This window comes from Pseudophryne corroboree, chromosome 3 (genome assembly GCF_028390025.1).
Source record: "Pseudophryne corroboree isolate aPseCor3 chromosome 3, aPseCor3.hap2, whole genome shotgun sequence".
Lineage (NCBI taxonomy): Eukaryota > Metazoa > Chordata > Amphibia > Anura > Myobatrachidae > Pseudophryne > Pseudophryne corroboree.
The window spans coordinates 455,535,475-455,548,443 of NC_086446.1; the positions used below are offsets into that span (position 1 = coordinate 455,535,475).

The 12,969-nt window shown below is 45.0% G+C and overlaps 1 protein-coding gene across 4 annotated transcripts in view; it reads right to left on the reverse strand.

Moving 5' to 3' along the window:
• TMEM94 (transmembrane protein 94) overlaps positions 1-12,969 on the reverse strand; it is a 182,576-nt gene that overhangs the window by 16,105 nt on the left and 153,502 nt on the right. For all 4 annotated transcript variants that reach the window (XM_063960629.1, XM_063960630.1, XM_063960631.1 and 1 more), the window contains exons 24-26: positions 9,219-9,408; positions 1,661-1,738; positions 998-1,083 (exon numbers count right to left, since the gene is read on the reverse strand). In XM_063960629.1, the coding sequence (XP_063816699.1) occupies positions 998-1,083; positions 1,661-1,738; positions 9,219-9,408 (354 nt within the window). The remainder of the gene's footprint in view (positions 1-997; positions 1,084-1,660; positions 1,739-9,218; positions 9,409-12,969) is intronic.

The window sequence follows — 12,969 nt, forward strand, 5'->3', positions numbered from 1 at the left end:
ACCCTAACCCCCCGGGTGGCACCTAACACCTACCCCCCACCCCACCCTCCGTCTGCTATACAGGTTGTGTATCCTATATCCAAACTGCTTGGGACCAGAAGTATTTTGAATATCTGATTTTTCCCTAGTTTGGAATAATTGCACACCATAATGAGATATCATGGCAATACGACCCAAGTCTAAGCACAGAATGCATTTATGTTTCATATACACCTTATACACACAGCATGAAGGTAATTTAATACAATATTTTTTAATAACTTTGTATTAAACAGTTTGTGTACACTGAGCCATCAGAAAACAAATGTTTCACTATCTCAGTCTCACTCCACAAATTCCATATTTCAGAATATTCCGTATTTCGGAATATTTGGATATGGAATACTCAACCTGTAAAAAGCTCAACCATCATAAAAGCATTCCGCTTCTACACAATAGCTATGACAAGGACTGGGTCTATTTTACCAGATGATCCCAATACCAATCATTGTTGTTTTGTTGTCTATGTAATTTACTTGTACATAGCAGACAACAAAATGCCATTATAATTATTTCTGAGAACGTGAGCAATTCCAAGTAAGTGCCCTAACCTGAACAGTAAGAAATATTCTATATCAATGATGTACTCTGTCCTCCAGTGAAACGCACCATATTTAGAATAATGCAAGCACATACAATAGATCAGCCAGTGTTAGTCTCCAAAAAACTTAAACTCAGTTATTACTAAATGTGAGCAAGTGCAATTCTAGTTGGATCTAAGAAAATACTCCAGCTGATTTTACTGCTCCCTATGCCAGAAATTCAGCGAAATAACACAAACAGGAGAGGAAGGTTTCATATATTGCTGTTCCAAAAACAAACAAAAATTGGTGGGAAAAAGGAAGACTGAAAAACAATGTATAATAAATCTATGAATTATTGTACAACGCAATAGCGAGAGATAATTTTAATGGTTTCATAGACATTTCATTACTGCAGCCACAAAAGTCACTCTCACCTGAGTAACGGGTAACAGAAGCAGGACAACCACAGAATATCTGTAGTGCTGAGGAAGGGAGGTAGTTGGAGCAGACAGGACAGAAACTGGGGGTAAAGAAAAAGAAACGTTCACAATATGGAATCAGGTGAAATAATCCATCCCAAACAAGAACTACAGTAGGGGGCAGATGTATTAAGCCTGGAGAAGAGATAAAGCAGTGATAAGTGGAAGGTGATAACGCACCAGCCAATCGGCTCCAAACTGTCATTTTTCAAACCTGTAACGATTGGCTGCTGCGTTATCACCTTCCACTTATCACTGTTTTATCACTTCTCCAGGCTTAATACATCTGCCTGTAGGTTTCTTATAGTTTTCATATAAATATTTACATCCAAATAATATTGTACAATACATATACTGGAAAATAGTTCCTTACATTTAGGGGGTAATGACATCATCTGCACAATGTCATTACCCCCTAAATGACAGTAGATTATTCAAATGGTCATAATGTTGAGACACAAATAAACATTGAAATGACCAAGGTTTTTCAATAAATGTCACTATTCTGCTAGAGGCTCCAGATACATCCTTTCCTTCATCAGCTAGCCGATATCTTTCAATACTCAGCAATACTCTTTAGTTCTTCGCAAGTGTCTTTTTAGATTTCATTGAACTCACCTGCACAATGACAAGTGTCAGTTGGCACTGTAGCAAGAAAAGAAAGCATTTCCTAATCCCGTATGTTGCATGACGAGCCTAGATGGCAGAGATAAAAAGAAACTACATGACAAAACCACAACAAAACATCAGAGAACAGAGAAAAAGCCCAAGCATGAAATCAGGAGACTAATGCATGAAAACGTATTCAGGCCACAAAAGAAAAAACGTAAGCTGCAGACAAGGATAAGTAAGGACACAAATTAGTGGAAAAGTAAGAATTTACTCACCGGTAATTCTATTTCTCATAGTCCGTAGTGGATGCTGGAGACTCCGTAAGGACCATGGGGATTAGCGGCTCCGCAGGAGACTGGGCACAACTATAAAGAAAGCTTTTAGACTACTGGTGTGCACTGGCTCCTCCCACTAAGACCCTCCTCCAGACTTCAGTTAGGATACTGTGCCCGGAAGAGCTGACACAATTAGGAAGGATTTTGAATCCCGGGTAAGACTCATACCAGCCACACCAATCACACCGTATAACTCGTGATACAATACCCAGTTAACAGCATGATAACAACTGAGCCTCTCAACAGATAGCTCAACAATAACCCTTTAGTTAAGCAATAACTATATACAAGTATTGCAGACAATCCGCACTTGGGATGGGCGCCCAGCACCCACTACGGACTATGAGAAATAGAATTACCGGTGAGTAAATTCTTATTTTCTCTAACGTCCTAAGTGGATGCTGGGGACTCCGTAAGGACCATGGGGATTATACCAAAGCTCCCAAACGGGCGGGAAAGTGCGGATGACTCTGCAGCACCGAATGAGAGAACTCAAGGTCCTCTACAGCCAGGGTATCAAATTTGTAGAATTTTGCAAACGTGTTTGCCCCTGACCAAGTTGCAGCTCGGCAAAGTTGAAGAGCCGAGACCCCTCGGGCAGCCGCCCAAGAAGAGCCCACTTTCCTCGTGGAATGGGCTTTTACTGATTTAGGATGCGGCAGTCCAGCCGCAGAATGTGCAAGCTGAATCGTACTACAGATCCAGCGAGCAATAGTCTGCTTAGAAGCAGGTGCACCCAACTTGTTGGGCGCATACAGGATAAAGAGCGAGTCAGTCTTCCTGACTCCAGCTGTCCTGGAAACATAAATTTTTAGGGCCCTGACTACATCAAACAACTTGGAAGCCTCCAAGTCATTTGTAGCCGCAGGCACCACGATAGGTTGGTTCAGATGAAAAGCTGATACCACTTTGGGGAGAAACTGGGGACGAGTCCTCAATTCTGCCCTATCCATATGGAAAATCAGATAAGGGCTTTTACATGACAAAGCCGCCAACTCTGAAACACGCCTGGCCGAAGCCAAGGCCAACAACATGACCACTTTCCACGTGAGATATTTCAAATCCACGGTTTTCAGTGGCTCAAACCAATGTGACTTTAGGAAATCCAACACCACGTTGAGATCCCAAGGTGCCACTGGAGGCACAAAAGGGGGCTGAATATGCAGCACTCCCTTAACAAAAGTCTGAACTTCAGGTAGTGAAGCCAATTCTCTCTGGAAGAAAATCGATAGAGCCGAAATCTGGACCTTAATGGAACCCAATTTAAGGCCCATAGTCACCCCTGACTGTAGGAAGTGCAGGAACCGGCCCAGCTGAAATTCTTCCGTTGGAGCCTTCCTGGCCTCACACCACGCAACATATTTTCGCCATATGCGGTGATAATGGTTTGCGGTTACTTCTTTCCTAGCTTTAATCAGCGTAGGAATGACTTCCTCCGGAATGCCCTTTTCCTTCAGGATCCGGTGTTCAACCGCCATGCCGTCAAACGCAGCCGCGGTAAGTATTGGAACAGACAGGGCCCCTGCTGCAGCAGGTCTTGTGTCTGAGCGGTAGAGGCCATAGGTCCTCTGACATCATTTCTTGAAGTTCCGGATACCACGCTCTTCTTGGCCAATCCGGAACAATGAGTATAGTTCTTACTCCTCTTCTCCTTATTATCCTCAGTACCTTTGGTATGAGAGGAAGAGGAGGGAACACATAAACCGATCGGTACACCCACGGTGTTACCAGAGCGTCCACAGCTATCGCCTGCGGGTCTCTCGACCTGGCGCAATATTTTTCTAGCTTTTTGTTTAGGCGGGACGCCATCATGTCCACCTGTGGTTTTTCCCACTGGTTTACAATCATTTGAAAGACTTCTGGATGAAGTCCCCACTCTCCCGGGTGGAGGTCGTGCCTGCTGAGGAAGTCTGCTTCCCAGTTGTCCACTCCCTGAATGAACACTGCTGACAGTGCTAAAACGTGATTTTCCGCCCATCTGAGAATCCTTGTGGCTTCTGCCATCGCTGTCCTGCTTCTGGTGCCGCCCTGTCGATTTACATGGGCGACCGCCGTGATATTGTCTGACTGGATCAGTACCGGCTGATTTTGAAGCAGGAGTTTTGCCTGACTTAGGGCATTGTAAATGGCCCTTAGTTCCAGAATATTTATGTGCAGGGAAGTCTCCTGACTTGACCATAGGCCTTGGAAGTTTCTTCCCTGTGTGACTGCTCCCCAGCCTCGAAGGCTGGCATCCGTGGTCACCAGGACCCAGTCCTGTATGCCGAATCTGCGGCCCTCTTAAAGATGAGCACTCTGCAGCCACCACAACAGAGACACCCTTGTCCTCGGAGACAGGGTTATCAGACGATGCATCTGAAGATGCGATCCGGACCACTTGTCCAACAGGTCCCACTGAAAGGTTCTTGCATGAAACCTGCCGAATGGAATCGCTTCGTAGGAAGCTACCATTTTTCCCAGGATCCGCGTGCAGTGATGCACCGACACCTGTTTTGGTTTTAGGAGGCCTCTGACTAGAGATGACAGCTCCTTGGCCTTTTCCTCCGGGAGAAACACTTTTCTCTGTGTCCAGAACCATCCCTAGGAACAGCAGGCGTGTCGTAGGGACCAGCTGTGACTTTGGAATGTTTAGAATCCAGCCGTGCTGTTGTAGCACTTCCCGAGATAGTGCTACCCCTACCAACAACTGCTCTCTGGACCTCGCCTTTATCAGGAGATCGTCCAAGTACGGGATAATTAAAACTCCCTTCCTTCGAAGGAGTATCATCATTTCCGCCATTACCTTGGTAAAGACCCTCGGAGCCGTGGAGAGACCGAACGGCAACGTCTGGAATTGGTAATGACAATCTTGTACCACAAACCTGAGGTACTCCTGGTGAGGATGGTAAATGGGGACATGTAGGTAAGCATCCTTGATGTCCAGCGATACCATGTAATCCCCCTCGTCCAGGCTTGCAATAACCGCCCTGAGCGATTCCATCTTGAACTTGAATTTTTTTATATACGTGTTCAAGGATTTCAAATTTAAAATGGGTCTCACCGAACCGTCCGGTTTCGGTACCACAAACATTGTGGAATAGTAACCCCTTCCTTGTTGAAGTAGGGGCACCTTTACTATCACTTGTTGTGAATACAGCTTTTGAATTGCCTGTAACACTGCCTCCCTGCCTGAGGGAGTGGTTGGCAAGGCAGATTTGAGGAAACGGCGGGGGGGGGAGACATCTCGAATTCCAGTTTGTACCCCTGAGATACTACTTGAAGGATCCAGGGATCCACCCGTGAGCGAGCCCACTGATTGCTGAAATTTTTGAGACGGGCCCCCACCGTACCTGGCTACGCCTGTGGAGCCCCAGCGTCATGCTGTGGACTTAGAGGAAGCGGGGGAGGACTTTTGCTCCTGGGAACTGGCTGTATGCTGCAGCTTTTTCCCTCTACCTCTGCCTCTGGGCAGAAAGGACGCGCCTTTAACCCGCTTGCCCCTATTGGGCCGAAAGGACTGTACCTGATAATACGGTGCTTTCTTTGGTTGTGAGGGAACATGGGGTAAAAATGTAGACTTCCCAGCTGTTGCTGTGGAAACGAGGTCCGAGAGACCATCCCCGAACAATTCCTCACCCTTATAAGGCAGAACTTCCATGTGTAGTTTGGAATCTGCATCACCTGTCCACTGCCGAGTCCATAACCCCCTCCTGGCAGAAATGGACATTGCACTAATTTTGGATGCCAGCCGGCAAATATCCCTCTGTGCATCCCTCATGTATAAAAGTGCGTCTTTTATATGCTCTACGTTTAGCAAAATAGTGTCCCTGTCTAGGGTATCTATATTTTCTGACAGGGAATCTGACCACGCTGCAGTAGCACTGCACATCCAGGCTGAAGCTATAGCCGGTCTCAATATAACACCTGTGTGTGTATATATAGACTTCAGGATAGCCTCCTGCTTTCTATCAGCAGATTCCTTCAGGGCGGCCGTATCCGGAGACGGTAGTGCCACCTTCTTTGACAAGCGTGTGAGCGCTTTATCCACCCTAGGGGATGTTTCCCAGCGTGACCTATCCTCTGGCGGGAAAGGGTACACCATTAGTAACCTCTTTGAAATTACCAGCTTTTTATCAGGGGAAGCCCACGCTTCTTCACACACTTCATTTAACTCTTCAGATGGAGGAAAAGCTACTGGTAGTTTTTTCTCTCCAAACATTATACCCTTTTTTGTGGTACCGGGTAGTCTCCTCGTCGTCGACACTGGAGTCAGTATCCGTGTCGACATCTGTGTTAACCATCTGAGGTAGCGGGCGTTTTAGAGCCCCTGATGGCTTTTGAGACGCCTGGGCAGACACAGGCTGAGAAGCCGGCTGTCCCACATTTGGTATGTCGTCAAACCTTTTATGTAAGGAGTCGACACTATCACGTAATTCCTTCCACAGCACCATCCACTCAGGTGTCGGCCCCGCAGGGGGTGACATCACATTTACAGGCATCTGCTCCGCCTCCACATAAGCCTCCTCATCAAACATGTCGACACAGCCGTACCGACACACCACAAACACACAGGGAATGCTCTGACAGAGGACAGGACCCCACAAAGCCCTTTGGGGAGACAGAGAGAGAGTATGCCAGCACACACCAGAGCGCTATATAACACTGGGATCCCACTATCAATGAGTGTTTTCCCTATAGCTGCTTTTTTATATATCTTATGTATATATAATATCTATACTGCGCCTAAATTTAGTGCCCCCCCTCTCTTTTTTACCCTTCTGTAGTATTCAGACTGCAGGGGAGAGCCAGGGAGCTTCCTTCCAGCGGAACTGTGAGGGAAAAATGGCGCCAGTGTGCTGAGGGAGAAGCCCCGCCCCCTTTTCGGCGGACTTTCTCCCGCTTTTTCTGTAATACTGGCAGGGGTAATTTTACATCTATATAGCCTCTAGGACTATATATGATGTATATTTGCCAGCCAAGGTGTTATTTATTGCCCTCAGGGCGCCCCCCCCAGCGCCCTGCACCCATCAGTGACCGAAGTGTGAGGTGTACATGAGGAGCAATGGCGCACAGGTGCAGTGCTGTGCGCTACCTTGGTGAAGACCGAAGTCTTCTGCCGCCGATTTTCCGGACCTCTTCGTTGCTTCTGGCTCTGTAAGGGGGACGGCGGCGCGGCTCCGGGAACGAACACCAAAATCGGGTCCTGCGGTCGATCCCTCTGGAGCTAATGGTGTCCAGTAGCCTAAGAAGCCCAAACTACCACCTGTTAGGTAGGTTCGCTTCTTCTCCCCTTAGTCCCTCGCTGCAGTGAGTCTGTTGCCAGCAGATCTCACTGAAAATAAAAAACCTAAAATATACTTTCTTTCTAGGTGCTCAGGAGAGCCCCTAGTGTGCATCCAGCTCAGCCGGGCACAATAATCTAACTTAAGTCTGGAGGAGGGTCTTAGTGGGAGGAGCCAGTGCACACCAATAGTCTAAAAGCTTTCTTTATAGTTGTGCCCAGTCTCCTGCGGAGCCGCTAATCCCCATGGTCCTTACGGAGTCCCCAGCATCCACTTAGGACGTTAGAGAAAAAGTGGCTATACACAAACAAAGCATACTGTATGTCAAGTCAAAGACAGAAGCATAGGCCAAAGAGCATACATAAGAGGCTTGAGTGTCAAAACAACTGAGTAAATCAGGGCCTACAAATGCTAGGACAGTGGCAGAGTACTTAGACATGCCTGACTTAGAGAATCTCCAAAGCCTCACTCCGATACACACAATTCCACTGTTCTGGTATACGTGCCTGTCATGCACAATGACACTTGCCATTAGGTTTAACAAACAGCTGCTGATAATCTGCAGTGTGTATGGGCTAGTAATGACCATGAGACTTGTGGAAAACAGCCTGATGAAGACTGATTTTTCTTGGTGTGCAGCAATTAACAAACCATACTAATTGTGCTCATACAGTATCATAGTCAGGGCCGGCCCTAACCAATATGATGCCCTAGGCAAGATTCTGGCTGGTGCCCCCTAGCACCACCGCTAGTTCCGCCTCTGACCCTGCACCCCTTTCCCAGCACCATCACCCCCCACCCATAGCAGTCATTTTTTTGTTTTCCTACCCCCTGTAATTTAAATAAGAACAGTGTGCACATTCAGCGCACAGCCCAAAAAGGTATGTGTTTTTGCTGGCAAGGGGCATGGCCACACAATAGTACCCCCAATTCAACTTATGCCTCACAGTAGTGCAACTTTATTCACAATTTATCATATGATAGTGTCTCTTATTCACATTACATCACACAGTAGTACCAATTAACCTTATATACGTTACTTCTCACAGTAGTGCCCCTCATTCACATAACATCATACTGAATTGCTCCTTATTCACATTACACCACACCATATTGCTCTTTATTCTCATTACACCACACCATATTGCTCCTTATTCACATTACACCACACCATATTGCTCTTTATTCACATTAGACCACACAGTAGTGCCCTTTCTATACGTTACGCCACACAGTAGAACACCTTATACACATAATGCCACACATTGGTAATGCATTTATACACATAATACCACACAGTAATGCCCCTACACATATGACACACATTATTAATGTCCTTATAAACATAGTGCGCCTTACACATTATGCCAACCCTTATTAATGCCCTTATACACATCATTTCCCTTACACATATGCCACACATTATTAATGCCCTTATACACATAATGAAACACATAGTGCCCCTTACACATATGTTACACATTATTAATGCCCTTACACACATAATGACACATATAGTTCTTGGCGTGAGTCAACTGGCAGCTCTGCTAACATCAGGTGCCTATTTTTTATGAAAATGCATCTTATTTGCATTGCTATGTGGCTAGGATGCACAAGCAGCTTCTGCTGATTAAAATGATATGCAGCATGCCTATACATTGTGTGCAACTGTGGCTGTATCTGCATACGAAATGCTGCACACAGAATATAGGCATGCTGCATATCATTTTAATCAGCAGAAGCTGCTTGTGCCCCTAGGAATACCAGATGCCCTAGGCAATTGCCTAGTTTGCCTATGCTTAAGGCCGGCTCTGATCATAGTATCCAGATCTTGCAATTTGACAACACCCGTGTTTGTGCAAACTAACCTTAGAACCAACCACTCCCACGCAATTGTCAAGCAGTCAGATCTGCCCACGTACAAGCTCACTGTCCAAATGCTCAGTTTCACTAGTTGTGCTAACCAACCTGTTCAATAAGACGGATGATGCTGACACTCTCCTCCCGCCTGAAGGACAAGGAGCAAGGTAGGCTGTTCAGAGAAGCAGAGAGGTGCAAGGGGGAGAGCTCATCTGAGACGTTCGCCCTTAGAGAACTGCTCACATAACCAAACATTTCCCAGGAACAGCGAGTTGGGAACAATGGATCCAGAGAAATACTATGGAAAAGATTAGAGTAGACTAAGGACGTTGCAGTTTAAATACTCTTAGAAAATCAGGGGAAAGGGGGGGGGGGGGGGGGGGGGAGGAGCACACGACAATACAGAAGGTCAGCAATAGCATTTAAAAAATACAGTTTATAAATGTAAAAGATGAAATAAGAGAAGGGTCAGTATAAATGCAGTAAAACCTCTCAAATGTGAAATTGTCAGAGGATTACTGCCATATGTATTTTAAAGGTCCGCACAAATATTAGAACATTTACTGGCCGAGGGACTCAAGTCATAAACCCGATTACTAGTACTTCGCTAAGAAGCTTTACATTGGAAGAGATGTTCCGGTAGCTAAAAAATCCATTCTAATAGGGACGGAAGTATTTGGGATACTTGATACATCCCACCCTGGAAGTAAACTGGATAATGTAATGTGGACAAGTGTCAAAATGTACAACAATAGGAATAGTTATATTCAGTGAGTAATGACACACAATTACAGTGAAAGGCAATTTAGTATATACTGTATTTATCATGTTTGTGAAGTGCACAGTATTATGCTACAATACAGGTGAAGACTCCATTTAGGATGTCGGCAGCATAAACGCCCATGGACAAAATGATGCCCGTCTCAGTAAATAGCACTTACTGCATGGCACTGGTTTAAATAGGTCATCTGTAAAAGTGATCGTAGTACATCTATATACTGTTATTTTTATAAAAGAAAAAAATATAATAAATAAGATCAATAGATCAATTTATCAAGAGAGCTCATTAGCAATTTATTATATCAATACATTTCCATAAAAATTAAACAGTTTAAAATACACACACGCACAGTAAAAAATAACATACAATATTACTCTGTAATGGCAATAAAGAACTATAGCTCCTAGAATCAATAAGCATTGTCCACCTTATAACGCTTTCCCAGGTATTAGCACCAGGGATTCAACTTGTCAATAACAGGTGTACCCTACAGGAGACGTAAACGGAATACTCTTTGTTACAAGCATTTAACAATTAGCCCTTTTATGTACAGCAAAAGGATTGGATCCAGCTGAATTAAGGAATTTATAAACAAATGGCGATTATAACCACTCCTTATTCATTATAGGAGCTATAGTTTTTATATTGCCATTACAAAGTAATATTGTATGTAATTTTTTACTGTGCGTGTGTGTAATTTAAACTGTGTAATTTTTATGGAAATTTATTGATATTATAAATTGCTAAAGTGCTCTCTTGATAAATTGATCTATTGATCTTATTTATTATGTTTTTTTTTCTTGTATACTATTGGCAGGACAATACTGCTAAATTGGGAGCAGCGTTACAATTATAATTATATAAAAATTGGTTAAGCTTGGTGGCTTGGAAGTGCTGGGACTTCATTGTTGTATTTATATAAAAGGGTGTGTTCTGATATAGTTAGATGTAACAGAAGACATGTGGGAAGAGTGTGCAATAGGAAGAGATATGCTTAAACATAGTACCCATTACATACATTACTTTATTTTCTCATACGTCCTAGAGGATGCTGGGGTCCACTTCAGTACCATGCGGTATAGATGGTTCCGCAGGAGCCATGGGCACTTTAAGGCTTTTTCAGAGTGTGAACTGGCTCCTCCCTCTATGCCCCTCCTCCAGACCTCAGTTTAGAAAATGTGCCCAGGCAGACTGGTCGCACTCTAGTGGAGCACTACTGAGTTTCACTAAAAGACTTTATGTTAGGTTTTTTATTTTCAGGGAGACTGCTGGCAACAGTCTCCCTGCTTCGTGGGACTTAGGGGGAAGAAGTAGGAACCAACTTCCTAAAGAGTTTCATGGCTCTGCTTCTGCTGACAGGACACCATTAGCACCTGAAGGGTACTGAACACTAGCTGCGGCTATGCGCTCACTCCCACAGTATGCCGTCACCCCCCTAACAGAGCCAGAAGTCAGAAGACTGGTGAGTAGTATTACCGGAGGGCTGCAGAGAGGGATCTCCGGTCATCGTGACGGCTTAAGGTACTGCGCAGCGAGCGGGAACGCTGCGCGAACATGCTCTCCATAACACAGTGCACAGCAGGGTGCAGGGCACGGGGGGGCACCCTGGGCAGCAAGAAACCTACTCTCACTGGCAAAAGGTGGCATATGATGCTGTGGCACAGTCCTACACCCCCGCCAGTATAAATATCTAGTTCAATAGCGGAGGAAAAACGCGCCATTGCAGGGGGCGGGGCTTCTTCCTCAGGCAGCCAGCACACTGCTCAGCGCCATTTTCTTCCAGCAGACAACAGAGGAAGAAACGCTGATCCTCCTCTCCACTTCTGAATCAAGTATCAGGGTGCTAAAAGGGGGGGAAAGTGTATATTGTGGTACTTTAACCTATTATTGACAATATATATAGTGCGGAAAGTCTCTGTGTACAAAGTACGCGTCACAGGAATTTTTTCTTTAAGCGCTGAGTTGTGGACTGGCAATTCCTTTCTGTGTCCCTCTGACAGATTTTACTGTGGGTCTGTCCCCTATAAGCCCCGGAGTGTCTTTGGTGTGATTGTGCACGTGTGACATGTCTGAGGCAGGGAGCTCTTCCCCTGAGGGAGCCATTTTAGGGGCACAGAGTTGTTATGTGGTGGCGCTGCCGTTGCACCAAGAGCCTGAATGGTTGAAAGAATTACGTGATAGTGTGAATCATATCAGTAAGAGATTGGATAAGTGAGTCTCATGCAGAAAACTGGAGAAAATCTGTCAAAGATGTGATTTTTAATAGTTCTGTCTTTTCATCCACAGGGGATCCCTCTGGTTCACATAAAAGGTCATTTGCACAAATAGTACAAACTGATACCGACACGGACTCTGATTCCTGTGTCGACACTAGTGATTCCAGGGGAATAGATCCAAAGTTAGCAAAAAACATTCAATACATGATTGTTTCTATTAAGGAGGTGTTAGAAGTTACGGAGGCCCCTCCTTTACCACAGGAGAAGGCTTACTTTTGTAAGGAAAAGAAAATTAATGTAACTTTTCCTCCATCTCATGAGCTAAGCAGTCTCTTTGAGGGAGTTTGGACAAATCCTGAAAATAAATTTCAGGTTCCCAAAAGAATTCAGGTAGCTTATCCTTTCCCTGCAGAGGACAGAAAAAGGTGAGAGTCACCCCCTGTTTTAGACAGTGCCCTGTCAAGGTTAACAAAAAAGGTGATTCTCCCTGCGCCTGGGACGGCTTCACTTAAGGAGCCGGCAGATCGCAAGTTAGAGACTACGTTGAAATCTATGTATGTGGCCAATGAGACACTACTCAGGCCTACCATTGCCTGTGCGTGGGTGAGTAGTGCTATTGAAAAGTGGTTAGAAAACCTGTCATCAGACATTGATACAATAGATAGAGACGAGATACTCCTACTGTTAGGTCATATCAAAGACGCTGCTGCGTACATGCTAGAAGCCATGAAAGATATTGGTTTCTTGGGATCAAGAGCCGCTACCATGGCAATCTCAGCACGGAGGGCGTTGTGGATTCACCAATGGAATGCTGACGCAGATTCCAAGAGGAATATGGAGGCTCTCCCGTACAAAGGTGAGG